Source organism: Pseudoliparis swirei, chromosome 11, assembly GCF_029220125.1.
Source record: "Pseudoliparis swirei isolate HS2019 ecotype Mariana Trench chromosome 11, NWPU_hadal_v1, whole genome shotgun sequence".
In the NCBI taxonomy this organism is placed as follows: Eukaryota; Metazoa; Chordata; class Actinopteri; order Perciformes; family Liparidae; genus Pseudoliparis; species Pseudoliparis swirei.
The window spans coordinates 3,762,695-3,789,879 of NC_079398.1; the positions used below are offsets into that span (position 1 = coordinate 3,762,695).

The 27,185-nt window shown below is 44.7% G+C and overlaps 3 protein-coding genes across 5 annotated transcripts; 1 reads left to right on the forward strand and 2 right to left on the reverse strand.

Moving 5' to 3' along the window:
• Positions 1-342: 342 nt before the first annotated feature.
• prox2 (prospero homeobox 2) lies at positions 343-9,807 on the reverse strand. Its single transcript, XM_056426659.1, has 5 exons — positions 9,709-9,807; positions 6,727-8,292; positions 4,742-4,849; positions 3,095-3,289; positions 343-1,083 (listed from the first exon to the last, which is right to left on the reverse strand). Exons 1-5 carry the CDS (start codon positions 9,805-9,807, stop codon positions 916-918), a joined length of 2,136 nt encoding a protein of 711 aa, XP_056282634.1. The 3' UTR covers positions 343-915.
• A 774-nt stretch (positions 9,808-10,581) lies between these two features.
• On the forward strand, positions 10,582-19,196 carry dlst (dihydrolipoamide S-succinyltransferase). Its single transcript, XM_056426425.1, has 15 exons — positions 10,582-10,686; positions 11,577-11,610; positions 11,699-11,738; positions 13,319-13,380; positions 13,493-13,567; positions 13,958-14,013; positions 14,445-14,553; positions 14,644-14,793; positions 14,962-15,041; positions 15,163-15,260; positions 16,527-16,657; positions 17,047-17,120; positions 17,417-17,500; positions 17,625-17,792; positions 18,566-19,196. The coding sequence occupies exons 1-15, from the start codon at positions 10,624-10,626 to the stop codon at positions 18,698-18,700; spliced, it is 1,359 nt and encodes a 452-aa protein (XP_056282400.1). The 5' UTR covers positions 10,582-10,623; the 3' UTR covers positions 18,701-19,196.
• Positions 19,197-20,019: 823 nt separating this feature from the next.
• rps6kl1 (ribosomal protein S6 kinase-like 1) lies at positions 20,020-26,425 on the reverse strand. 3 transcript variants are annotated; one of them, XM_056426423.1, is made up of 12 exons: positions 25,417-26,425; positions 24,566-24,667; positions 24,277-24,428; positions 23,863-23,987; positions 23,511-23,603; positions 23,372-23,419; positions 22,753-22,885; positions 21,242-22,645; positions 21,065-21,154; positions 20,814-20,896; positions 20,591-20,686; positions 20,020-20,507 (listed from the first exon to the last, which is right to left on the reverse strand). In XM_056426423.1, the coding sequence occupies exons 2-12, from the start codon at positions 24,598-24,600 to the stop codon at positions 20,397-20,399; spliced, it is 2,370 nt and encodes a 789-aa protein (XP_056282398.1). In that variant the 5' UTR covers positions 24,601-24,667; positions 25,417-26,425; the 3' UTR covers positions 20,020-20,396. The 3 variants fall into 3 exon arrangements, 2 of the variants coding, with proteins under 2 accessions (XP_056282398.1, XP_056282399.1); XR_008833178.1 differs by lacking the exons at positions 20,020-20,507; positions 25,417-26,425 and having other exon boundaries at positions 20,664-20,686; positions 20,814-20,877; positions 24,566-24,655; XM_056426424.1 differs by lacking the exons at positions 24,277-24,428; positions 24,566-24,667; positions 25,417-26,425 and having other exon boundaries at positions 23,511-23,595; positions 23,863-24,087.
• Positions 26,426-27,185: the final 760 nt, after the last annotated feature.

Sequence of the window (27,185 nt, forward strand, 5' to 3'; positions counted from 1 at the left end):
GCACCGGCCGCACGATGAATGCAGGCCTTAGAAAGTTGACTTGAATTGGCTTCGGTGGACAATGTGGACAGCAGAGTGCGGGGGACATTTAACTGCTGGCTGCTGGACGTGGATTAGAGGCACCTCAGGGGCACGGCAGGGGCTCGACCCATGTTCAGAGGGAGAGTTCAACTTTTACAACTAAAAACAAAGCATTTACCTGGTGCGTTTAAATGCTAAAATATGGGAAAGCATTGCCAAAGAAAACCATAACACACAATTTGTATATTATAATTTAGTGCAGCATCTTTAATTGTAATAATCATCCGGTACAGTGTCTGTGAACGAAATATCAGAAAATGATTGTACTTTACATGACCTTTTATACGTGATAATAAAACCCACAACAATCACTTGTTTCCACATGCACATTCTGGGGAGCTCAACATTTACAACGTGATTATAGAACACTATGCGACGTAAAACTGTAGCACATTCACATGTTCACAACACACACAGCTCTGAAGTTAAATGAAAAGCAAACTAATACTGATAGTAATTGCCAAAAAAAACCTCTTCCAGTTCAGTAAAATCCTGGCTACGCTCTAGTTTCATGATAATACATTTTAACACCTACGAACTCAGAAGCTTTCTAAATGTGTTGAGGCAGATTATACAAGTAAACACTTCACCATAGAATAAACCACAGGATCATCAACATCTCAAAATGATTGTTTGTAAAAGTAGAACATACAGCATTTTAGACTATATAGCTTATTAATATTTAAAATGGATGTGTCTGTGAATTATGAATGATGAATTATCCAACATCTACATTTCACCTCACTAAAATGCACTACAAGAAAGAATGACAACATTCTGGAATTGTTAGTGACGAACTCCAATTCCTTCGCTGTTATAACGATCCACTTCAGCCTATAAATAGGAAGATGTCTTGAATTCCTCCGGGACGTCGCTGTCCAGTTTGCAGATCACCTTGTATATGGCCTTTTTCCAAGAGGGGTCTGAATCTTTGGCTGAAGAAATGGCGCTGTAAAACTCACGCAAGGTGATCTCAGAAACCTCCATGAATCTGTCAGGAACCTGCAGAAGAAAGAACAAGTAGAAAACCACAAGTGAAGTCAATCTCGTTAAAATCATCTTCAAATGAGGAAAGCGGTGCTCCGTGTGATGCCGCGTTACGAGCGTGCCGAACAATCTGTCTTGAAGACCTGTAGCGCAATTCTTCAAACACTCCAACTGATGAAAGGGAGCTCATGTCTTTGTTCTCTGCACACATACAAGAAATGTAACGCTGCCATCATTAGCGTTCATTTTGATGCCTGTTTGAGTAGCGAGTCTTGTTTTCTTCAACCTAAACTACTCGTGAGCTTTCTTTGCATGGATTCCACCCATCAACACATCATGAAAGTGAATCCCACCAGGAATAAAGGGGATTCAAATAATTCAATTCAATTCAGTTTATTTGTATAGCCCAATTTCACAAATTACAAATTTGCCTCGGAGTGCTTTACAATCTGTACACAGACATCCCTGCCCCAAAACCTCACATCGGATCAGGAAAAACTCCCAAATAACCCTTCAGGGGGAAAAAAAGGGAAGAAACCTTCAGGAGAGCAACAGAGGAGGATCCCTCTCCATGTGCTATAAGACTTGATAAAATTAGGTTTAGGTATAATCTTGTGAACATGGGTAATGGCAGTGACCTATAACGACAGCAGGGTCCATCAAAACGCATCAGATGCTAGGGATGCTGGGAGAAAAACGCCACGCGGCCCTCGTTTCCCGTCCACTGACCAGTGAACACAACAGCTGTTGGCACAAGTTATACGTTATTTTTCTTTCCCTTCATCTCCTGACACAAAAGCGTCCCTGGGAAAGGAATGTCTTGGTCCCAAGGTAAAGAAAACGATCCGGTCCCTTTCCCACCGAACGGCCTTCTCCCTCGGAATCCACAGCGTCTTTCTCAGCATTCCGCATCAGTAGCAATCTCAGTCTCGCTCAGGCGTACCGGTCCTCTAATCCTGAGTTGTTTTAGTGGGATTGTGCGGCTTCCTCTTCCCACAGTTTGATAAAGCATCACTCTGGAGTTTAGATAGTGGCTGTAAAGGCCAGCCACAGGTGCAGTGTGACACACAGGTCACGGACATGCGCGCTGACAGGAGAACAGACTGCAGAGAGTGAGTGAGACGGCCACAATGCCATGTTTGAAGGAACATTTTGGGAAATACTCTTCACTATCTGTCAGATTTAGATTGATCTCTCTCTATTGTCTCTCACTACGCACCTCCAGAACCCACGATTTAACGGTGTACGTCTCATTTGATGTGTAACTCTGAAACAAGAATTCAATGTATTTGGAGGCGATTGCTCATTAAAAGAATAAATTCCTTGTAAATGGAAAGTTGAAGAGGCGCTGGTAGGTGGATTGCGTTATCTTCGGACAGAGCTAGGCAAGCTGATTCCCCTTGTTTCCAGGCTTTATGCTAAGCTAGTGTGAGACAGTTAACTCCGATCATCAACAGTTATTTCAAGATCTATGCCTGAGTAATACTTTTTATTAAATACAGTTGTCTATGATAAACTATACAGAATTCAGTTTGAAACAATGGGCGGTCTGTGGACGCAGTGATTCATGCTCCCTCAGCTGAGTTATACTCTGTATCTGAACAGTTATTAGTTATTATCAACAGTCGCGGGGACAGATGACTTCACTAGGTTTATAAGCTAGTAGCTGTGGATTTACATTGAACTGACAGATATGAGTATGTAATGGGTAACAATCTCATCATTCAAATGTCGGCCAGAAATCCAATAAGCACATTCCCAGAAATGTCAATGTGAAAAATATAACTAATATGTCTAAAGTGACGAATGTATGTCCTGATGTAAGATTTGTGGGGGATTAACCCGCAATGGATGAAGAATAGACCTGCACATATGCTCCTCTCATGAAAGGAAACGTTGCTTATCTGTCGCACAATGTACAATGAGAGCAATACCTATCACAAAACCACACAAGCAAGATACAATTATTTCGGCGGAACCATACACGCTCCACTCAGAGGAGGACTGAGGAGTGAGTGGCACTTACGTGGAAGTCATTGGCTTTATTGTAGTGCATGTTCAGGGCCCGGAACAGCTCTGAGTCCCTGCCGACCGTCATGTCTTTGATATCGCTGACGCCCTCAACGATGGCCTGGCGGGCAAACTTCTCCATCTGGATGTAGTAGAACTCCCTGAAGTTACTGAACCACTTGATCAGCTGAGAGGTGATGCAGCGGTTGAACTGCAGAGAAAGGAGACACAGACCGTCTCTCAGTTTGGAGCAGACTGACATTCAGAGACGTGTCATCGACAATAATATGTCCAGATGGATCGTGCTTGAGCGAAACAATGAATCACGGACAGCTCCAACAAGGTGCTTTTCTGACCCGTGAGCTCTCTGTGAAGAAGGGAAATGAAAGCAGGGATCATCCTTTTTGGGATAAATGAAATATGCAATTCAATTTCAGACTTCAGTTAGACCATAGCAAAGTTAGAAAATATGAATGCTTTTCAATTAAAAAATAAATGGCCGTCTGATGCTTTGGTTTTAGCCATCTTTTCAATAATTGACTGAAACCCATCATTTGGTACCTGTAGGGCAAAATGCCACCAAATGGTCTGTCACTCTATGCGACATTAATTGCTCTGAGCTTTTCCCACCACTGTCCGGGGTGAACAAACATCTGTCAGGGCTCTGTATTTCTAAACTCAGTCTTGACATTAGTCTTGTTATTCTATCTCCTCATCCAGAAAGACAGGAAAAAATGCCTAAGGGCTGGGCAGGCATCAAAGACGCTTCTTCTCTCTGGTGCGGTGGGTGAGAAAGCGGCAGCATAAGGACAGAAGGAAGCTTCCCTCTCATTGACTCGGGGTGATAGGATGGAATCAGACACTGGGATTAGGTGCCCTTTTGTTCAGTGCCACTTCCCACCACAGGATTGGAAGCAAGGAGGAGACGTTCGCAGGGCTGCAGCAACAGCATCCTCCCCCCTGACCCCCGGGGTCAGAGCAGATTGAGAGGCAGGGGCCCGCACTGGCTCAGGGATCCAGGGCCGCAGTGGAAGGAGAGAAGATAGAACGAGGAGACGGAAGAGAGACTCGGGAAAAGAATAAGTGAAAGGGAGGCCGGAAAAGGAGGTATGAGCGAGAGTTTGTAACATAAGCAGAAAGGATGTACTGTTCCTATCGGAAAAGACTGAAAAGAGGGGAGCAGAGATAAATGGGATGGGTGATGAGCTAACAACAGGAGACAGATTGGGAGACAAGAGAGAAGACAAAAAGAGGAGATAGAAGAGGAGGCGTGACACGAGCCCACGGCCAAAATACACAGGATGTTGTGTTTCGGGCCAGCTCATCGCCGCACAAGTCTAATACCAACTCTGTGTTGACACTCAATAGCAATGCCTTGCCTACAGAGTCCTTTGTCACTCCATTTGCTGACTGGAGTGGCCTTTTTAAAGAGAGAATGCCCCTGTATCTCCCTCTGCCCCCAGGACATACGAGCAGCTCAGTGGCTTTGTTCTTTAAACCCTCTGCGTTTGTGTTTCTCTCCTCCGACACACTGCTGATTTTGGAGTCCCAAACACACACTGACAAGTAGATACCGGGGAGTTAAGCACAGGACAAACAATCCCGCCGGTTGTTTTGACATGTTAAATAAAAATAGATTTATTTATACGTAAAAATTAATTACCTTGACGTCAGGGAAGAAGGTTTTCAGCACATTGGAGCTGGGGTAGCGGGTGGAGAAGAACATGAGCTTGGCCTTCTTCAGATGGCTCGGGGTGAGGCCCTCCTGGATGTTCACATTTAAGTTAAGGCAGAAAAAACCTGACAATTAAATACAACAGACTGAATCAAGTCCCGTGCAAAGTGATAGCAGACCAGAGTATTGTGTTGCCTCAATCTTCAGCTAAATTGAATTTCCCTAAAGAACAGCTCGGCATTAACCGGGGAGTCAATAATGACCCTAACATGTGCGTATTGGCAAAACAGAATTACGAATTAGATTAGGGATTTTTAATTAGAGAGTGAAGCACTTCATGCCTGGCAGTTCAGACAGCTTGTTTTGAAACGTTTTGAAAAAAGGAGCTTATTTTCTGATATAATTAAGTTGATTTAAAGAAGACATATGTTGCTATATTCTTTTTTCCTCGGAAAAAATATATAAAAATCCTGCAATTTTGTAAAATCTTACTAAAAGGTTACAAATAATATATTTTCTAAATAGCGTTTTAGGTTAGCAGTATATTTTTTAGAAATAAATAAATAGTGTAAAATCTCAACATATATTTCCTCTATTGAACATTTTAATAAATTCAACACCTTCTCAAGCTTCCCCCTATATGCAATGAAGACGCTCAGGAGCATTTCCTCTGTAGTCCACCACCACGCCGTAGGTCATAATATTTCCGTATCAGGTCACCACGCCATACATTTATTAGGGAAGCCTACCTTTGAAATATGGAAGTTGGGATGAAAGATTTATTGGGTATTGTTCAAAGAGAAGCAGAGCTCTTTGCTCTATGGAGATAAAGCGAATCCTGAGAGGCAGCCCATAATATTCCTATCTGATGCGTCGCGACAAGAGAATCCACAATGCTGAACACTTAGGTCACTATTTTAGCATAATTTAATTTACAAAGAGCGATGGTGAAGAAATTATTTCTGTAAATTAACTTAAACAAAGAATGATGAAATGTAGATATTCTGTGATGTGAATGTCGGCAAACACATACGCAAATAAATCACACATTTCCTCCTGAATAGAATAAGTTATCCCAGAGGGATTTTCTTTGGGTTCCTATGAGGCTATAAAACTGTTATCTTGCACTCTATTTCAATCATGTACATTCTGACAAAGGTATCCAACAACAAATGCTCAAGACAAGAGCTCAAGTGCTATGGTTGGGAGGCACTTTTGGTTTCCACCAGCACTCAGATGTGACCTTTTAGATGCACCCCTATCACTCTGATGATGGAGAAATAGATCCTGCACCTTTTCAAGTCTGAAAAAATGACGCTTCCTGAAACAGAAACCGATGCTTTCTCTGCCTTTGAAAAATTGGCTTTTGTTCCTGGCAATTCTTATCAAAGCCTTGTATTCCTTTTTATTTGTCTTTTTCTAAACTTAAAGTCATTACTCCGCTCAGATTAAAGAAGACGCTCTCATTTTCTCCGGGGTTAGCAAGATCAAAGAAAAAATTCTCCTTGAAGTTTGTTAGTGGAACTGCCCGTGCTGCAATGAAGCTCAAGCATTATTCACAAAGAAGAGCTCAAATAGAAGGAGCTTGTATTAAATAAAAGGCAAATATTAAATAAATGAGATATGATCGAACAAACCCTGCTGTAACAGTCTCAGTGCGGAATATTATGTTCCATAAAGGTTTTCACTGCAGGTATTTCCAAGGCAATTTTTGTAATACTTGTGTAAATTAATTTATCATAATATGTGATCATTCTATAGTAGCTATTTTATATTCAGACAGTTTAAAATAAAATAAAACAGTTGAGTCTCTTTTTTTTACATCACTGCATTTTCAACCTACATATATTGAAAAAATATATATGTGTCTATTGTCTCGATTGATTTTGTCATTATTATTAAGCAACACTGTTTAAAATCTTGCATCAAGAAAAGGCAAAACGCATTGCTATTTCTTTTCTGTGAAAGGATATGTTGAGTGACATGTAGGGGTTTCGTTCTGCCATCAGTTCACCGCACTCGATCTTGACGTGAGGGAGACACAGATTGTCCACCGTCACTCCCCCCAGGGCCGAGGCACGGGGGTGGTGTCCGAGGTGGCCGGACGTCACCTTGGACCTCACGGCGATGGTTTCCCAGGGCAGCTCCACCGAGTCCGGGGAGGTCCTGTCCATTGATGGGGGCATGCAAGGGAGACCTCCAAAGCTGGAATGGGGCCCGTACTTGAGAAGATGCTCTAGGATCTGACTGTCGTGCAGAGGGGTGCTGTAATTGAACTGAAATGGTGTCTGGTGCACAGGATAGGGCCTCTTCACCGTGGGGGGCACTGAGCTCAGAGGGGTCACGGCAGGCTTGCGGACCACCAGTGACAGTGCCTCCGTCTGGTCCTGTGGACTTTGGGCCTCGGAGCTTTCGTAATACTCGAGAGAGCGGGGTTTCCCCGCAGCCTCCTCGTCCTGACGCCGTTCCTGGGTGGAGCCGGCCTGCTCGCTCTTCCTGTCTGCACCCACACCGATCAGCATCTCTGGAGATGAACACATGCGCTGCTGGGGGGACAGATCCAGCCCTGCGGAGGACACCTTCTTGAACACCCTGTCCACACAGTCAGTCACGGCCCTGGAGAGCTCCTGCTTCAGGGCTTCCTGCAGGTTCGGACTTTCTCTCCGGTGCGCCGGATTACCGACTGCTTTCATTCGGTCCTCGCACTCCGCGGTCACTCGGCTGTTCTTCCTTTCGAATTCATCTTCGGTGCTCGCGTGGCGCGACTCCGCCAGGCCGTCGCGCTCCACGGCGACTCCCGTCTCATCTCGGTCGTTGCGTTCGGGGTCTTCTCGGTTGTAAACGTGGAGGAACTTCTCCTGGAGCTGACGCAGGAGCCTCTGCATGCTGTGGAGCTGCTCCTTCAGCTTGTGACACTCCTCATCTTTGGCGTTGCAGTCGTCACTGCTGCCGCTTCCGGGTCTTCTGTTGGCCGGTGCTCCGACACTGTGTTCCTGATGCTGAGGCAACCGCTGCTTACGTTTGTTCTCCCTGTATGCTTCTCTGGCCTCTCTGGTGTCTCTGGCATCCGAGTCGGGCCTCTCACTGTCTCCATGCTGCCTGCTGTTGGGAGAGCCCGCCATGACCCTGATAATGTTCTCCACTCTGGCCCTCTTGGCCTGCAGGTGGTCCGGCACGGGGTGCTCCCCCTCCGTGTCGGTTCCGGTAGAAACGTGACCACTGGGAGAGGGCGCTTCCACCGCGCTGTCCTTTGAAGAGACGCTGCACTGGTCCTCCTGGCCGGAGTCAGCGGCAGTGGAGCTGGAGAGGTAGAAATGGCTTTCATCTAGCGCCCTCTTGTTGTGCATTGTCTTGCGAAGGAGTTGAGAGATGATGGAGCCGCTGGAGTACGAGGCCAGAGGCTCGTCATACATGTTTCTGCGGAAGCAAGGCAACATGACATCGGGTTTGTCGTCGTCGAGGCAGCCTTCGCTGGAGTTGTGCATGTTCTGGTCAACTGAGGTTCGGGCCGGCTGAGAAAACTGGCTTTCAGACACACGCTGCGCAGTCAGAGTTATGAAATACAAGAGTCTGAAAAGACAGAAAACACAGCAACACAGTTAGGATGATAAACACATTTGTTTTTATGCTTTACCCCTTTATTGTTCTTAAATCCTGCATGTGTATTTATTATATTTCTTTTTGAATTTTGCAAATTAAAGTGAAACATGTTTGAATCTTTTTTGTCTCTATGATTGTTGTTGAACAGTGCAATTTAAATAAACAATCATGATAATGTCATTTCTCTTGATGCTTTACGTACGTAAAATAAAGTACATTCATTTGATCAGATTCATTCACAGGTAATTCTGTAGTTTTGTTTAGAAAACCTGAAATTAGACTTTGACTTGAAATGTCTGCATTAACAAGCAAATACAGAATTACTTTTACTTATGATAGAAAAACAAAGGACACTGCAATATTTGCAAGATGCTCAGCCCTTTAAATAAAAGAGAGAGAGAAAAACAAAATGCACAACCTTATTAAAAAAGCTAGTGCGTCCTTTTGTATAATTTCATGTGGTTGTAATAATACAACACAAAGGATAACAATAACAAATGTGATATACTTATGAAAGGTAAATACAGCTTCTGAAAGCAATCGACCACCACGCACAAGAAACTGCTCTGTGTATTATTTACAGGAGAATGTATCATGAAAACCTTTTTTATAGTAGTCATCTTAAGAAATGATGAAGAGAATATCTTGGTAAAAAGAGATCCCACCACCCTAGTTTTATTCCTTTTAAGTTATTTTTTAGAGAATATTTTCACACCATGTGATGCAAGTACATTGTTGAACTAATTCATTCAAAATATTTCTTTATATACAAATGGAGCAGATGGAGTTGAAAAGACCATATTTATGTATATGTTAGTGCATTCTATGTCAGTCCCACCTATGTCTATATTTTTTATTTAATTAAAACCTTCTTTCGGTACCAAACTCTTTTCAGAGAATATGTAAAAACGACTCACTTATTTTGCACATTTTGAGATAATTTAATTGTCCTATTAATGGTGGACAGGATTAATTTAAATGTCTCCTTTACTCTTTTCAGTTTGAAAATGCCCTGCCACATAACGGACACACTGGTTATAGCTGATGTGCACTGTATGGAGAACAAACAATTTACAACCAATTGTGTTAATTTGAAACTCATTTACATATATTATGACACATAAAATAGACACTGGACAACATAATAACAACTCACCATACATTAGATTATAGTTGTCAGCTGTAGGCTGTTGTAAAAAAAGAAAAGCATGCATGAAGTGTCAAAAATACCTCTCGTGAAAAACCACTCAACTCAAGTGGTGGCTTCTGGAGCGGCTTGAGCTGCAGCACCTATTAGTCACGCGTCTCCAGGGATGCAGCCACAGTTCACACACAGTGCGCGGCGGGGACCTTACCTGTTGCGCCGGGACGTGCTGCCGAGCTGATGGCCTGCGCAGACTGACAGTTGCACAGGACGAGAGTGGAGGCATCACACACAGCTGGGGCGTGGCCATGTGAAAGCAGTGAGGTGCACGCACTTCGCCGACATAATGTCAAGACAAGGAGGAACATGTGTACGGTGTTGGAGTGATGGTGAACTCAGTGTGGTTGAGATTAAAGGCTACTGAATTACCAACAATTAAAGGCCAATAATTGTGAGTGTCACCTTTAACTGGAAACTGTATGAATACATGATGTAGGCCCGATACATCAATATAGACTAATCTGTTGCGATCCTTAAATCAGTCAATCGTTTTATTTAGCTCCAAAGAGTTTCATTGGTGGCCCAGTGAAACAGACACAGCATAACACACATAGACACGTTGAATAAATACAAGTATGGATATAAATGTACGTATATGTAAGTATATATGTATATATAATAATAATAATAACATTAATAATAATGATAATAGTAGTAATAATAATAATAATATATATTTTAAACTATCTGGTGCATATTTGAAGGTAATGGCCAAAACCCAACCAAATATTAGCTTTTTCAGTTGAAACTTATCTTTTATTCTGTTCTATTATGTTTCTATAATGCATATTTATCATGCATTGCCCTATCGTATCTTATCTTATCTCTCTGTTATTCTATTCTATTATGTTATATTCCCTGTTAATCACCTGTGAAAGTGGTTAAATTCTTTATATGGAGATACATTTTAGCCACTCTTTAAAGTTGTCTCGAACGATTCAGAAGGGACCACAATGAGGACTCCCCCCGCCCCCCCCCCACCCCTCCACTTGGTTTCTCCCACAGTACTTCCTCTTTTCCCGGCTTGTCGCTGTGACCGGAGACAGGCTGCTGTCACACGGCCACCATGTTATCCCATTCCCGGTGTGTCACCCGGAATTTTGGCCGTTCCCTCTCCGCTATCCGCCAGGTAGGCAACACGCTAGTAAAACGCTGCCATAGCAACCGTCGGCAGGACTCCTTGCGGCATTCGGCTGCGCGCGAGGCGTTCATGTGTGCAGCGCTACCGGAGCTAGCCTTAGCTGTAGCCTTAGCTGTAGCCTTAGCTGTAGCCTTAGCTGTAGTCTTAGCTGTAGCGTTAGCTGTAGCGTTAGCTGTAGCGTTAGCTGAAGGCCACGGCCAGGACGTACCGGTGTCAGCCAAGGACAGGATGACACCTTCCTTCGCGAGGGCCGGCTGAGCCAGGGCTGCAGGTGAAAAGCAGTGCCCGCTGTGGGGTTGGGCTCACCTTCTCGCATGAATGTTAAAGGTGTTCGACCCTCAGCAGAAAGTCTCTAGACACACGAAGCGTTACATGAAACGGTCGGTTGGCTCTGCTTCTAGCTGTCATGTCGAGGTCACGTTGAGGTTTATTAGAGAGAAATGCACAAGGACTATTATAGCGAAGTTAACGGAAGTAATCTGTAAACGTCTTCTTGGTTTAGAGTGTAACTGAGAGGATAAGTCAGCAAAGTCAAGTGTCAGTGAAGTTCCGGTTAGTGTCTCAACGTTAGTTGTCAGATTGACGTTGGATCTGTTCGTGTAAAGTTAGCTGCTAAAATAACATGTGCACAGCCACCTGTGTGCCAGGTAACTGTGTTGATCGTGACTAAAGTCATCGTCTCGCTCGTGGAAGTGACCTTTGAACCACAGCACTGACTCACCTCCTTGTTTTCACTCCATGTCCCAATTGTTATTTATTAACACTGTTAGACGTAGTCATTGACCTTGTCTTCGAGACATTGAGTTATGTTTCTGCACAATCATTAATATTTAAAAAGTTGACGTCGTTTTGTAATCACTCACTGTATGTTGTCACAGGGGAATAATGCATTAGCTCGTCGGGCCACGTCAGGTATGTGTTGTTCAAGCATGACGTCTTAAATCTCAATCTAGTGCTGCAGCAAGACGTTAACTCATTGTCCGTGTCTATTGTCTTGCAGCTCTGTCAGCTAGCCGCGCTCTCACGTTGAACAACAATGTGTAAGTATGTTGACTCACTAAAACACCAAACTATTTGAAGTGACAAGCAACTGTAAGTCCACCTGTCTCACCTTAGATCTGAGGAATGTCATGGACGGTGTTCAGTCCCTCAGTCGTTGACACCGGCTCTCATAGTGTCATAATAGAACAGCTTTTAAGTGATCTAGTCTTTTTATGCAGAACTTTGGTTCCCCTAATTTAGTTGTCTGTTTTTAATTTATTTGGTTTTTAATTAATGCATTTTTTATTTTCCATTTAATTTTTTATTTTAATATATACTTTTAAATGTAATATTGGTTTCTTGCTATTCCACTTGTTTTGCTTTGACTCTCTGTGGAGCACTTTGTAAACATTGTTTTTAAAGGTGCAATATAAATAAAGTTATTATTATTATAACTTTGCCACCATGTGCCTTCACATGTATTAACCACCCTTGAGTTGTTTTTACTATTTGCTGCATTACAACCGTGTTGTTGTTGTTGTTGGATTTGATGCAATGGAGCAAGACACAAGAGTCAAAATTGGTGTAGTGAAAAAAATTAGACATTTCCTGAAAAGTGGTGTGTGCATACGCATTCTCCCACTTAGCTGTGAAACTCCAAAATAAGAACTGTTGCTACCAATTACCTTCAGAAGTCATTAGTTGTATTAAGTCTAGCTGTGTGCAATCCAGGTGTTGGATGATCTTAGTATATGTTCACACACCTGTCCTGATAGGAGTCTGCAACACCACTCAGCCAGCAGCACCATTCAGACCAAGGAGCTCTCCCAACAGGTCAGTGTTGGGTTCATACAAAGTCTAAAATGTAACATCCCACAGCGCAAATAAAATAATAATAATAGTGCACCACAACAAACCTGCTAAGAGAGGGTCACCCACCAAACCCCCGGACCAGGCCCTGAGGACAGCAATCAGAGATGCAACAAAGAGATGACAGACGGCCCTGAAGGAGCTGGAAAGCTCCGCAGCAAAGATTGGAGTGTTTGGAAAGAGCTTTAGGGAAGAGGGGCCAGAAGAAAAGCCATTGCTTAAAGAAAGAAAACACCTTGATGTCTAAGTGTGTTTTTTTATTTTGTGGTGCCGTTTTAATTTTTTCCATTTTGGAAATGCGTGCTTTTATTTTGTCAAATTTTTTTTTTTGAGAACTCGTTGGTGTTCATGTTGCTGCTTGCTTAGCGGTGTCGTAGACTCGCTGGCCTTTCAGAACAGGTGTATCTGGTTGCAGCAGATCTTATTTAGGGGCTACATAGCAACGGCTACATATGCACACTCCACTTCTCAGTTTTCACAATATTAAAAACATTTAACTGCACCAATTCCTGTTATTCTGAGTAGCTCCATAACATAAAATCCCAAGAAAAACTCCATTTAGATTCCGGGTTGTAATGCAACCGAGTAGGATCAACACCAACATGGGGGGGAATGCTTTTACAAGGCACTGCATGTCGTGTCCATATGTTACATACACACGAGACATCTGAATCGGTCATTGTTTTTTAACTTTTGGGCTATAAATTGAGTTAATTTAGGGATTTTTATTACTTGTCTGATTTGATTATTTTCCCTTTTATTTTTTCAGAAAATCTGATCCCCGGTCCAGCGTCTTCCAAATCCAGTACTTCAGGACATCTGCAGCCTACAGTACGTTGCGGCCTACATGCATTTGATTTCTGCACTTATTTGAATGTAAAGCACGACCGCCCGTGTGAGAAGTGAAGACGTACAGATTATTTTACTTAACTTTGTTCTCCAGGAGATGAAGTTGTCACAGTCAAGACCCCGGCGTTTGCGGAATCTGTCACAGAGGGGGATGTGAGGTGGGAGAAAGGTAAGTACCTATCCTGAAAGCTGTGGTTCTCAACCTTTTTTCAGTAATGTTCGCCCCTGTGGAAATATTCTTGTAAAAAAAAAAAACATTTTACGCATTGTCTGATTTGATATATTCTCAAATCAGACACTAGTGGCCAGTTTAGTAACTTACACTTACACCTGATTGAATATTTATTAAATTATAATTTTTTTGAATTGATGCTAATTTTAAATAAATAATTTTTTTAATTTCACGTTCCACCCTGGAGCGCCTTACGTCCCCCCAGGGGTACACGTACCCCCATTTGAGAACCACTGCTGTAAATAATGTTACAAATAATACCAAATCACAACCGCAGTAAACAGTCAGTTTGCACTCGGATGATAAAATCTATCTTTCTACTTCCAGCTGTTGGAGACACCGTCTCGGAGGATGAGGTGGTCTGCGAAATTGAGACCGATAAGGTAAGACTAAGTACATGTCATACAAATTGACCACGTTAGGAAATGCTCGTAGCTAGTAGACAAAAGTGAACGCCTCCATAGTGTGTGGTCGAACAGGAAGTATTTGAGCATGTTGTTATTTTAGGGCTTAGTATTCCTTTTTACCCTGTAAACATTTATATATGTTGGTGCATGTGTGACGGAACAATGGCAAATCATTGCTGACGGGCGTCATTTTCTCCTGACTAAATCATTTTTTAAACAGTTTGATCATTTCTAAAACTGGAACGATTACATTCAACTTGTGATAATAAGTTAACGCTTGAATAAAAGCATGTAGTCAGTATTTAGGCACCAGGCACATTTAGAAAATATACTAAAACTATTGACATCATTTTTTTTTAAACAGACAATTATTCTGATGCTTTATATTTGTTCTTCCTGCCGTTAAGACGTCATTGCAGGTTCCCGCTCCTGCTTCTGGGGTGATCGAGGAGCTTCTGATCCCCGATGGAGGGAAGGTCGAGGCAGGAACTGCACTCTTTAAGCTTCGGAAAGGAGGTCTTAAATATAGTATTTTTACATGATTTATACAAAGTAAGATAATTTCTCTTCAAGTCATATCCTTACTGTTCCCCTCTGTGTCTTTAGCTGGTCCTCCAAAAGCCGAGGCCCCGGCCGCCGCAGCCCCTCCGCCGCCTTCTGCTGCCCCCCCTCCTCCCCCCTCAGCCGTGGGCCCCATTCCCACCGCCATGCCCCCGGTGCCACCTGTGCCAGCACATGCTATGAACGCCAAACCAGGTTAGTTGCCACGAGACAGACGGTCTTGTCATGTGAGAACTGTTTTGCGTGACATCTGTGCTCTTGACCTCCAGCTCGCATGATTAATCATTGTCGGCGGAGGCTTTCACCAGTCCCTCTGACCCGATGTGTCGAGACACTAACTGCTCCTCTCTGTCTCTCTCGTAGTCTCGGCCATCAAGCCCACTGCCGCTGGGGGAGGGGCTAAAGCTGAGGGAGGGGCTCGAGGAGCCAGGACCGAGAGCAGGGTAGAGCGCAGAAATAACATTGAAGGATATCTTCCATTTTTGTAGATTTGTTTAGTGATTTTGTAAAGTAAGAGTTGGGAGCTGTTTACCGAGTCTGATCATTCTTTTGTTGTTGTCTCAGGTTAAGATGAACCGCATGAGGCTTAGAATTGCCCAGAGACTGAAGGAAGCCCAAAACACCTGCGCTATGTTGACTACGTTTAATGAGGTCGACATGAGGTAGGAAATTGTCAATGAGTTGACCTACATTATTAAGCCCTCGATGCTATTCTAGATAACAAATGTGAGATGTGCTCCGCTGCATGAACACATACAAATTGAAGCCATTAAAGGGAAAAGACACACCGTACTGTAGAGTGTGGGGCTCCAAATCTGTTTAAATATCTATAAACATGTTTTCAAGTAATAGTACGCCGTACACATACTGTATGTTCAAGGCCTGAGTAACACTTGCACAAATGGTTATAGATTGGAAACTGCCAAATAGGAAAAGCTTTTCGAAACCCGATATCCTCTTAAACGCCGAAATGTAAATATTTGGTCGTAATGCCATCTAAAACGAAGATAAGAATTGTTAAAACGGGTTTTATTAATTTACAAGGAAATGTTATTGTCTGCACTCGCCCCCTGCGCTGAAGAGGACACTTTGAGGATTTCTTTTCCCCGCAAATGTGTGGTGTCGGCTTTCGGCTATTCAGGGTTTTCTATGTATCCTAATTAGATTGACATTGACGGTCTGGAGCAAGACTTCCCATGCTCGGGCTCATCTGGAGCCGAAGGAGCTGGTCCGAGCAGGAGGCCGGAGCATCTGTAGGGGCCCACAGAGACCTGCGCTCTGAGTGGAAGAGCCGCCTCAACCGATATGGGCTTTTATGACAGCCCAATAAGATTTACAGGCTCCAGAAAGTGAAGATTTTTATCGCTTCTTCTCTCCTTTCTCGGAGAGTCCGTGTCTTGGGAGGGGCTAATTATGTTAGCGGAGAAACCCTAGAGCTTCAACAGGGTTAGAGACAGGAAAACAAACAATTAAAAAGAGAGATACACGAGAAAAACGAGCAATGATGAAACGATTAGAGGGCCAATTTCAATCGCTTTAATTCACCGCGATCTGTAACAGAATTCTTTTATAGCCGTAAAAAGACATGCGTTTTTTGTCTTATCTTTAGACTGTATCTTTCATCACAGTTGCAGGGTATGACAAACTATTTTCATGGAGTTAATAAATGCCATACGTTGTTTTGGCCGATTGAATTTCAGTGATTCCTCTGTAATACAGATGACTTTTAAAATAAATTACAAAATATACATTCAACAATGAGCAACTCTGTACCTCCCATCTTTTGTATTCATGTGTATTACAATCCACACATCCTGCTTTTCATTTCGTCCCGCTTATTTTCTTTTTCCTTTCAAAATGTACTACCATAAAAGTTTAGCATCCTAAAATAATTTGCAATCCCCGATTTTATTTCTATTTCCTTGCAGCAACATCACAGAGATGAGGCAGACTTACAAAGACGCCTTCCTGAAAAAGCACAACATCAAGTTGGGCTTCATGTCTGCGTTCGTGAAGGCTGCTTCCTACGCCCTGGCTGACCAACCTGCTGTCAACGCCGGTACGGAAACGTCCCTTTGCGGTGTCTCTTTGACGGTCTCTGCACGCTCGGGTACAAGTCACTGCAAGAGTCTGACGTGAAGAAAAGGATTTGAGTCTCAGTACATTTCCTCTGCCAAACCTTAAAACCCACACCGACTTATTCACTGCCTTTAAACCACCCTGACCTATTTATTTAGTTAGACCGCAATGAAGACCGGGGGGTGGGGGGGCGTGTCTGGTTTGCTGGCTTTTACATATTTCAAATAGTCCGTGGGTTTCATCTCGCTTGCATGAAGCAGGAAATGGCACGCGTGAAAAGGAAATGAATCTTTTGTAATGATTTACAGTTTCAACCTGGCTACGTATTTCTTCTGTGTTCAATGTTTACACTTAATTTGTGTTTTCCAGTAATTGATGACACGACCAAAGAGATTGTGTACAGGGAATACGTCGACATCAGTGTCGCCGTGGCAACGCCAAAGGTGACGCGAGCGCATTTACACTGTAAAGCTAAATGTAAGCGTCTCTAATGTGTGTGTGTGTGTGTGTATTTTTTATTCAGTCATTCAAATACAATACAATATTATTATATATAATATACAAAACAGAAAGACTGAAAAGGTATAGGTAGAAGCAAAAATATGCTTATATATTCCTATCCTAAATTAACAAACAAATCAAAAAATTAATATAAAATAAAGAAAAATAACAAAGAATTAAAAAATATATATACATCCACATACATCTTCCATATAAGTAATGTGAACTTCTCTCTCAGGGTCTGGTGGTTCCTGTCATCCGCAACGTAGAGGGAATGAATTTCACTGATATTGAGAAGGCCATTAATTTGTTGGGAGAAAAGGTAATGCGTTACCTTTTCTTTGCAGTGCATATTTGGAGTCGTGTTTGGAGTTATTAATTTTTGCTTTGTTATTCCTGAGAACGTCTATTCTCTTCCTCACCGTGTGATTGATGTGCGTTCGTAGGCCCGCCAGAATGAGCTGGCGGTTGAGGACATGGACGGAGGAACTTTCACCATCAGTAACGGCGGCGTGTTCGGGTCCATGTTCGGCACACCGATAATTAACCCCCCGCAGTCTGCTATTCTAGGCATGCATGGCATCTTCGACAGGCCCGTAGCAGTCGGTGGCAAGGTGAGTTCGCTCAAACATGCAAATACATAAAATACACAATAAGATAACATATGTAGGAATAGAGTGGTCCCACAGGGCAAGTAACTTAAATATATACACTACCGTTCAAAAGTTTGGGGTCACCCAGACAATTTCGTGTCTTCCATGAAAACTCACACTTTTATTTATCAAATGAATTGAACATTTCATAGAACATAGTCAAGACATTGACAAGGTTAGAAATAATGATTAATATTTGAAGTATTAATTTTGTTCTTCAAACTTCAAGCTCAAAGGAAGGCCAGTTGTATAGCTTATATCACCAGCATAACTGTTTTCAGCTGTGCTAACATAATTGCACAAGGGTTTTCTAATCAGACATTAGTCTTCTAAGGCGATTAGCAAACACAATGTACCATTAGAACACAGGAGTGATAGTTGATGGAAATGGGCCTCTATACACCTCTGGAGATATTTCATTAGAAACCAGACGTTTCCACCTAGAATAGTCATTTACCACATTAACAATGTAGAGAGTGTATTTTTGATTAATGTTATCTTTATTGAAAAAACAGTGCTTTTCTTTGAAAAATAAAGACATTTCTAAGTGACCCCAAACTTTTGAACGGTAGTGTATACTCAATTAAACCTTTGCTGTTTTTAATTGTAAACATATGTTTCTGGCTGGTAGAATCTGTCCGACATCACAGCTCCGTTTGCCGATTCATGATTCCGTCTTCACTTGTGTGCATGCTTGTCATCGTGTATGCATCGGCTCCTTCCTGCTGGTTCAGGTGGAGATCCGCCCCATGATGTACGTCGCCCTGACGTACGACCATCGCCTGATCGACGGACGAGAGGCCGTCCTGTTCCTGCGCAAGATCAAGTCCGTGGTGGAGGACCCCAGGGTGCTGCTCCTCGACATGTAAATGCACTCCAGGCCCAACCAACCATCAGAAACGGTGGCGGTGCCCACCTGACGAAGACCTGACTGCAGTTGATGCTTTGTTGTGTTGGTTAACTCTAAAAAAAAAGTAGATTTTAGGAGAACAGTCATGCGTTGTACAGCTGGCCGTGATGGCGGTGGGGAAATGGGTCTGGGCTGTCGGTGCTGCTGGTCTCTAGATCAAACAGAATATATATTATATTACTCATTTGTGTCATTTTCTACAATCTCAACTTGCTGTGAGGTGAATGACCAACATGGAGAGAAACTGCCTAGTAACATGTTGTTTGGGTTGAGAGGAGAACAAAGAGCTCAAGTTGGGCCAGAAACCAAGAAACACTCGGCGCTAAATGAAGAAGTCGCTGGAGGTTCATGCCGTCTGGTTCACAAGGAATGAGGACAATTCTCTTTATGCTGTATAAGAGACTATTTAAGAAGGAAGAAAAATAAAGAATAAAAAGCTGCAATATTCGACTATAGCTTTTGTTTTGGCCTTTTGTCTGATGCTCACATATTGACACCTACATGTACAGGAGGAGAAACGGCACAGCTCGTCCACTTGAAACACAGATGGGTCACAGGTTCAAAGAGCCACCACTAAGTTAGTGGCTAGCTCTCACTAAACTAGTGGTTAACTCCCACTAAGTTAGTGGCTAGCTCTCACTAAACTAGTGGTTAACTCACTAAACTAGTGGTTAACTCCCACTAAGTTAGTGGCTAGCTCTCACTAAACTAGTGGTTAACTCTCACTAAACTAGTGGTTAACTCCCACTAAACTAGTGGTTAACTCTCACTAAACTAGTGGTTAACTCCCACTAAGTTAGTGGCTAGCTCTCACTAAACTAGTGGTTAACTCCCACTAAGTTAGTGGCTAGCTCTCACTAAATTAATGGTTAACTCCCACTAAGTTAGTGGTTAACTCTCACTAAATTAGTGGTTAACTCACTAACTTAGTGGCTAGCTCTCACTAAACTAGTGGTTAACTCCCACTAAGTTAGTGGCTAGCTCCCACTAAGTTAGTGGTTAACTCACTAAGTTAGTGGCTAACTCTCACTAAGCTGTCCACTGCTTATTCAGGAAACCTTGAATGGAAGCATGTTCTTGTTTCTGCCCTCATGTATTCAGGTGTTCCCTTTAACTTGTCACCTGCGTGTCAGTGGGTTGTTGAATGTTGTTTCATAACTAATAAGTTTCAACAAGTCAGAATACCTTTTGAATAAGTCAGAGATAAACTTCTAATGGTATTTTGGGACCTTGCTTTACTCTATCGAGCTCATCTGTGAATAAAGTACAGATATCGAAAAGAAGTAACAATTTATTGCCTGATATTCTTGTTATTTTACAGAATGTAATGGTGGACAGTCCGAACATTTGTAATTGTCAGAATTTACTCTAATACGTTGTCAGTTTTTTCATGCATGGTGATGCATGGATACTGACAAATGTAAATATTCCCAAATTGCATCAACGGTACTAAAATTGCAATCACGAGTCCCCAAAGTAAAATAATAAATTAATTTCATATTTTGGATGCGACATTCTGTTTTTATTGTCATTTTTCTTTGTGAAACAAAGAGAACCAGGCTCTGGTTGGTGCTGTTCCCACTCTGGCCACACGAGGAGTCGCTGCTCAGCTCGCATGCAGAACACAGGGGTCAGAGGTGAGGCAGCGGCCCCCGCTAGCAGCTCAACGCCTTCCAGGAGACGCTGCTGAAGAAGGGATGACACTTGATGTCGCTCACGCCTCCGCCTCCACAGCCCAAGCGATAGCCGGCGTCAAACTGAAGCAACTGAAGCGGCACAATGGAGAGGAGTAGAAGATTACATCACGAGTTAAGGAACCGAGCGTCACACTTCACGCCTTCGGTCTCACCTCTGTGAGCAGAGACGCAGCCGCGGCGCTCAGGTGGTTGGGGATGACCAGCTGGGTGTGAGAAAGGATTCCTGCTGGATGGAGCTGCCACAGCGGCTGCAGGCACAGGGAGGAGAGCGCGTGAGGGGCCTCGACCCCGGGGCCACAGTTTGGGGGACGGGTGCAAAAAAAGGACAGACATTGCAGACTTCTGAGTCGACGTGCTTGTGGAGACGTCACTTACCATTCCTGTTAAGAGTTCAAACAACAAAGCCCCAAGGCTCCACCAATCACAGGCCTCCGTCACCCTGGACACACCACCGATTTCTGTCAACATACGAGCCGAGTTTAGTTCATCCTGAACACGTTTAAAATGTTCTGCCGATGTGTGAATATTGCCATGCAATTTGACCCCATGTGTAAAGGTGCTCTGCTTAGTACCACCACTAGGTGGCAGACTAGGTGGTTTCATTGGACCGTCATGCATATCTTTACCTGGCGCACAGTACATCTGTTCCATGGCTTTGGAGCTGATCTCTGACTGGACCTCACTCCACTGTCCGAAAAAAGTCAAACACACCTTTCCTGTGAAAACATCGCATTTGATTTAACATCTAAAGTACTGCAGGATCCCACATGCAATCTTTCCCGGGTATTTGACGATGAACTCACCGTTGCTAGTGAGCAGAACGTTTTTCGGGTTGAGGTCCCGACACCGGATGCCTTGCTGATGAAGACTTTCCAGGGCCAGCAGAATCTGAGCCCCCCAGACACGCACCTCTGCCTCCGGAAGCCCCCAGCAGGTCGGCACGGCCTTACCCGTAGACGTGGAGGACTTCCCGGGGAACCGAGGCAGGTGGCACCAGCCATCCACCTCGATGATCTGGTCGTCCCCCTGCCCCTCCGATTCTTCCGATTTAAAGAAATCATCCGGCGCCTCGTCCCTCACGTGGGACGAGGCGCCGGTGGCGCTGGAGGACAACCAGCCCACAAACGAGTGCTCTTTTCCCAATGCCACCTCTCCGGGACAAAGCAATTCGCAGGCCTCCTCCACACCCTCCATCGTCTCACTGGAACACGTCTCCCCTTTGTACACCTCTGAGAGGGCCGAGGCGATCCCTGAAAACGGCCCCCGTTTCCCTGCAACGCCGCGGGAAGCGGAGAAAGGGCCAGAAGTCTCTGAGACGTCCGTGTGGTCAGAGAACACGGCTCTGTCTGTGCTCCTGACGACCACCATGCCGTTCCTCTCCTCTGTGGTGGGACTGCTGCCGTCTCTCTTCGAGTCCGTCGCCACATCTGCAGAGTTCCCCGTCAAAACAGATCCTCGGTGCGAGCCTTTGGTCTCCCACGATGCCTTGCCACAGATCTGGGTTTGGCAATGGAGAGGAAGATGCAAAATGGCCGGGGATGAACTCAAACCGTTAGTTTCACGGTTTCCCTGATTTGTGTGAGGTGGAGTTTGTCCAAGCGGGCTGTTGAGATGACCGCCGGTCACTGCGTAGGGGTTCATTTGTACGCTGTTATGAACTGGATCCGCAACTTTCCAAGCCACTTCGAACTCCGAGCTGCACTCCGTCAGTCCCAACGCCGCTTTATCCTTCCGCAGTTCGGACATGACATCGAGAGCTTGACTGACACGAGAGCAGGCGAGAGGGAGAGCCGGCTGCTCCCGGGTTTCGCCCGAGTGCAAACACAAGCTGGGAGCCGGTGGATGGATGCGGGCGTCGACCTGCGGGTTCAGAGTGAGCCGATCGAGCTCGGTGTAGAACGACGCCGCGGAGCGCGTGTTCTGCAGACAGCCCGTCTCCTCGATGTAGGAGTGGGTCCCGCAGCTGTCCAGCCGCCGCTGAGTCTCATCCCACGAGGTGGGGAAGTCGGTGTCCGGGCTCTCGTCGCATGTTTGATCCGGAGTGACTCCCGCGCTCCCTCTGCCGTGGCGCTGGTAGTCTGTGCTGATGGTGGGGGAGGTGTAGCTGGTCTTCAGCTTGATGCTGGGTTGGCCAGAAACGAAGCATTCCGGGTGTTCCTTGGCCTTCTCGTTCCTCAGCTTGTGCAGCTTGGAGAAGAGCCTCCCGCCTAGGGCAATCAGGGGGGAGGGGGGGGGGACACACACACTGGATCAGACATCGGAGCACATTCACTTCTTAAAATCCACCAAGCGGAGCCGTCGTCCTGCAGCTCACCTTTGACGTGCTCCAGATGCAGGTACACGACGTCCTCGCTGACGTAATATCGCAGCAGCTTCACCATGTACGGCACGCCCTGAGGAATAACGGTCGACCGGTCCCTGCTCTCCCAGCTCGACTTCACCAGACTCTGCAAGAACACACACACACATAATGTTTTTTTGAAATGTGCACAAAACACAGGGAACCTAATCAGAGATGGTTAAAAGAAAAAAGAAATATCCCCTTTCGAGATGACTGTGTGTGTGTGTGTGTGTGTGTGTGTGTGTGTGTGTGTGTGTGTGTGTGTGTGTGTGTGTGTGTGTGTAACCGTGTCTCTCTGGTCACTGAGGTGCACTTGCATTGACTAAAAGGGTGAGAGCTTTCAAGCCGATCAATGCTGGATGATACTCAGTAAGACAGGATGCAGAGCGTCAACTGCCTAAGGATATATAAGTACTGGCTTCCTGCCCGGCAACAACCCCCAAAACATCTCCACTTTCAGTGCATAGACTATATGTAGACATACGGCCCTGTTCATTTAAATGTATTATTACCCAGAGGAAAGCACAATCGTGGCTTCTCTGGGCTGCACCTGTGATTTACTAGAGTATGAGGAAATAAACTGAATACTCACCTTCACAACAAACGTCTCCTTGTGTACCATACTCTGGACAATCAGGACCTTTGGAATTAGAACACAGCACAACGTCGATGAGTGTCGCGGCACGAAGCCAACGCCGGTGCAGAAACACGGGGGTCTTTCACCGTCTTACTTTGTCAGTCACTCCCACCACCTTGCACATCTCCAGATCCTCCACAGGTGAACTCAAGTGTCTGATTGGACGGAATCTCAGGCTGCTGTAACCCTGGTGATGAAGGTCACGCAGGATGTCAGCGACAGAACAATGAAGCACAAAGAAAGACGTGTCTCCCTCAGTGTTTGGGATGAGTAAGTCTCATGAAAGAAGCAACGGAGAACGTGCTCTTTTGTGTTCATGCTTATTTATACAATATCAGACTTAAGGCGTCAACCCTCCACTGGAATTACATTCACCGCACATTCGGAGCAAATGAGTGACGGTAAGATTCACTTTTTGTAAATGGCAGGATGATGGATTGTCTTACCCCTAAATGAGAGCTTCCCTTCCCCAGGTTGTCCTGCAGATGCGTGATGAAGATTTCTTCAGCTCTCTTCAGATACTGGGTCGTCTTCCTCTTCACAGCCTCCCGACGTTCCTTGTTCGGATCCACTGTAAAACAGTTGGGCTCTGTTAGAAAAGAAAAACACCGGATCTCTGGGAATTCACTGAACCTAACAGACAAGAGTCTTTCTCTAGAATAACGGTAAACACTGCGAGGGAGAAATGTCTGGCCAGCAAGAAAATCTGTGTTTAACTTTTGGTTTGTCACTTCCTGTTTCTTATTCCGTCCCACGTGTTCCCATCACATGTCCTGTTCAAACACGCCTCTTCCAATCCCCCATTCACAGTCCCACATGGCTTCAACGCTCGCGTGTCAGACCGGGTGGCGTCCGCTTACGTTGAACCCCGTTCAGCAGCAAGTCCACCCCGTTCTTGTAGGAGCTGAAGGCGGCCTCGTAGTCCTCGTTGACCTCGCTGTCCAGCGCCATGCGGATCTGCTTGGCCGCCTCCAGCAGGTAATCTCTCTTTGCCATCGCTGACCAGACGGGCCTGAGCACAGCATAGAAAGTTAGACTTCATCCACACATGGTCCAAAGTCAAGTTACGCAAGCTTTCTTGTTGACTTAGGAGCTGAAAGTGAATCTCAGGTCGCTGTAAGTGGATCATACTGCCGCTCCGAGACTCACCTTTGCTCCCCCGTCTCGTCAACAACAGGACGCATCCCCGTCTGGTGTCACGCGGCCCCCGGTGACTCCCTGGCTCGGGCCTCGGAGGCGAAGCGTCGTCATCTGAGCCGGTGGAAACAAAGAGTTAACCTCCGGCACAGGAAGTGAGTGCGAGCGTGCGTCTACTATTCCTGGAGGATGGAACGAAGCGGAGTTGCAAACGTCCGAGAGGACAGGGAGATGAGGGGCAGGGACGCGTGTCTCGGGTCCATTCTGTCGTGGCGTCTCTCTGGAGGATGGTGGGAGCCTAAAGACGACACCGGTGTGGACGCCCACATCGTGCCGTATGATCCACATAATGGATGCTGCACTGGAGGCTCACACTGACATCAACCCACACACGTATGAGCACATGAAGGGAATCATTTCCAGGATGCAAATGCATTCTTTGCTGACCTAAATTGTATAAATAGAATCATGGAATAATATGCAATTAATCTTTGTTTACATTGTATTACCAGTCCGACAGGGAAGGCTAATGGCGACTAGAAAACCTCCCATTGGTGCAAAATAAGATGTTCCCATTCTCTGAATGTGGCTACAGCCTGAACCACAAACATGACACACACACACACACACACACACACACACACACCACCATCCTGGCTGCAGTCATGGAGGTGACATCATCTAAGGAGTGTTATGAAACACACAAAGCCATGTTCAGTCTCCTCCCTCATCATCTTCTCAACATGCACTCCCACAGCTAAAGAGTTAGCCATCACAATGATGAATACATGGATAAATAGCTTGGAAAACAGACACACACACAATCACACACACACACACACACACACACACACACTCTGTACCTGATGTGAGGCAAGTATGCCCTGGACCCTCCACCCGCAGCAGCAGCAGCAGCAGCAGCAGCGGCGGCCACACACTCCTCTCCGGAGCCAGGGAGGAGGACGGAGCTCAGGCGAGGCTCCCGATTGGCTGAGCATGATGTCACTTCAGGGTACCATTTCACACAAGGCGCTCACTACCCCCCTCTCATCCTGACAGAGGCTGGTCGATTTAAAGGGACAATACTCTTTTTGGTTACACTGACTGAAGGCCGTTTCTAACCCTGACTATTCCTTCCTAAATGGATTGTGCTCCGCCTTTAGTGCTGACTCGTCCCATATGACCACAGCTGCATTTATAAACTTGATACTAATTCCATGATTTCCTTGATGTCTCCCATCCGCTCTGAATGGAAGGCGCACCCCGCCCAGAATCTATAATCTGCCGGTGCCCAGTGCCAGATGGAGCCATGCTCCAGTCCCAGCACAAAGGAGAGTCCCCCCCCCCCCTCCCCAGGGGAGGGCCGGTTTACAGAAGGGGGTGGAAGCTCCATCACGGAGCAGGATGTGAGGAGAGGGGGGCCTGAGATATCATTTTGCTGCAACCTTATCCAAAAAGAAGCAAGAGAGGGTTCTGGTTTACTTCAATGATGACTTTACACCTCAGATGTTCATTCAGTCACACTTTATTGTGCACCCTGTTACATGAATTGAAACAAAACATCTCGTACGAATGCTCAAAATGTATTTCTTGCTTTTGCATAATCCTTTGCAGATTAACAAAATCCAGTGTTATTTGACTCCTTAATACAGGAAGATACCAACCAAATAACTAAATAAGGATAGGTAAACATAAACAGAGTTAGTACAGTATGTAAAGACTGGTAAGTGTGAACATAATGAAACGTGAACATGGCAAACTCGGCACTTTACTTTACTCAGCACTGTACTTTATTTTCACCCTGTATACTTAGTATTAGTATTTAGCTTTTAGTATTGTGTTTTGTGTTTTATATTTGTTTTCATTGATGCTCTGATGTGCACCGCTGCTGTGATTTTTTAAATGTCCCCACTGTGGGACAAATAAAGGAATATATCATATTATATAAATGTCCAAACATATATATAAATCCTTTGGACAAGAAGTATACTCAGATTATTCTCTGACTAAAATCATCGACTCGAAATGTGACTTTTTCACCAAAATGTGAAAAACACAAGATGCTGTTTCATATTCACTTCATTGATGTGGATCTCCGCCTCCGGCCTCCGACCTCTGGTAACCTGCTGCATGTGTTCGACAGGGCAAACACACTCCAGTGCTCCTCCAGACGTGGTCCTGTGAGCCCCCGTCTTCCACCAGCTGCAAGCAAACTCAATTATTTTACTGAGAACACAGAATGCCATTCTGTAAGGAATAACAGTCGTCTTTTAAACTCACGAGCCAGAGTCATCGAGAGAGTTTATCGGTGAGATGTCTGGTTGCTGCTCTGATGTTTGGGGTTTACAGCCACATAAGAAAATGATAAAACATGCCACATCCATCCACATAATCATTTGCATCCTTGAGATCAGTGCAGGTGTGTTTACTGAACACACTATCCTGGGATTACTATTTAAGATTGTGGGTTTTTCTTCAAATAAGTTTTTGTATATTTACTCACTGGCAACATCTGGTGCACTACGCAACACAATGAAGTGTTTCAGAATCTGTATATTTGACAACGAGGTATCACTTAGGCGGAATGTCGTGTTTCTATGTGACCTGAGGAGACATTTCCTCTTGATTAGAC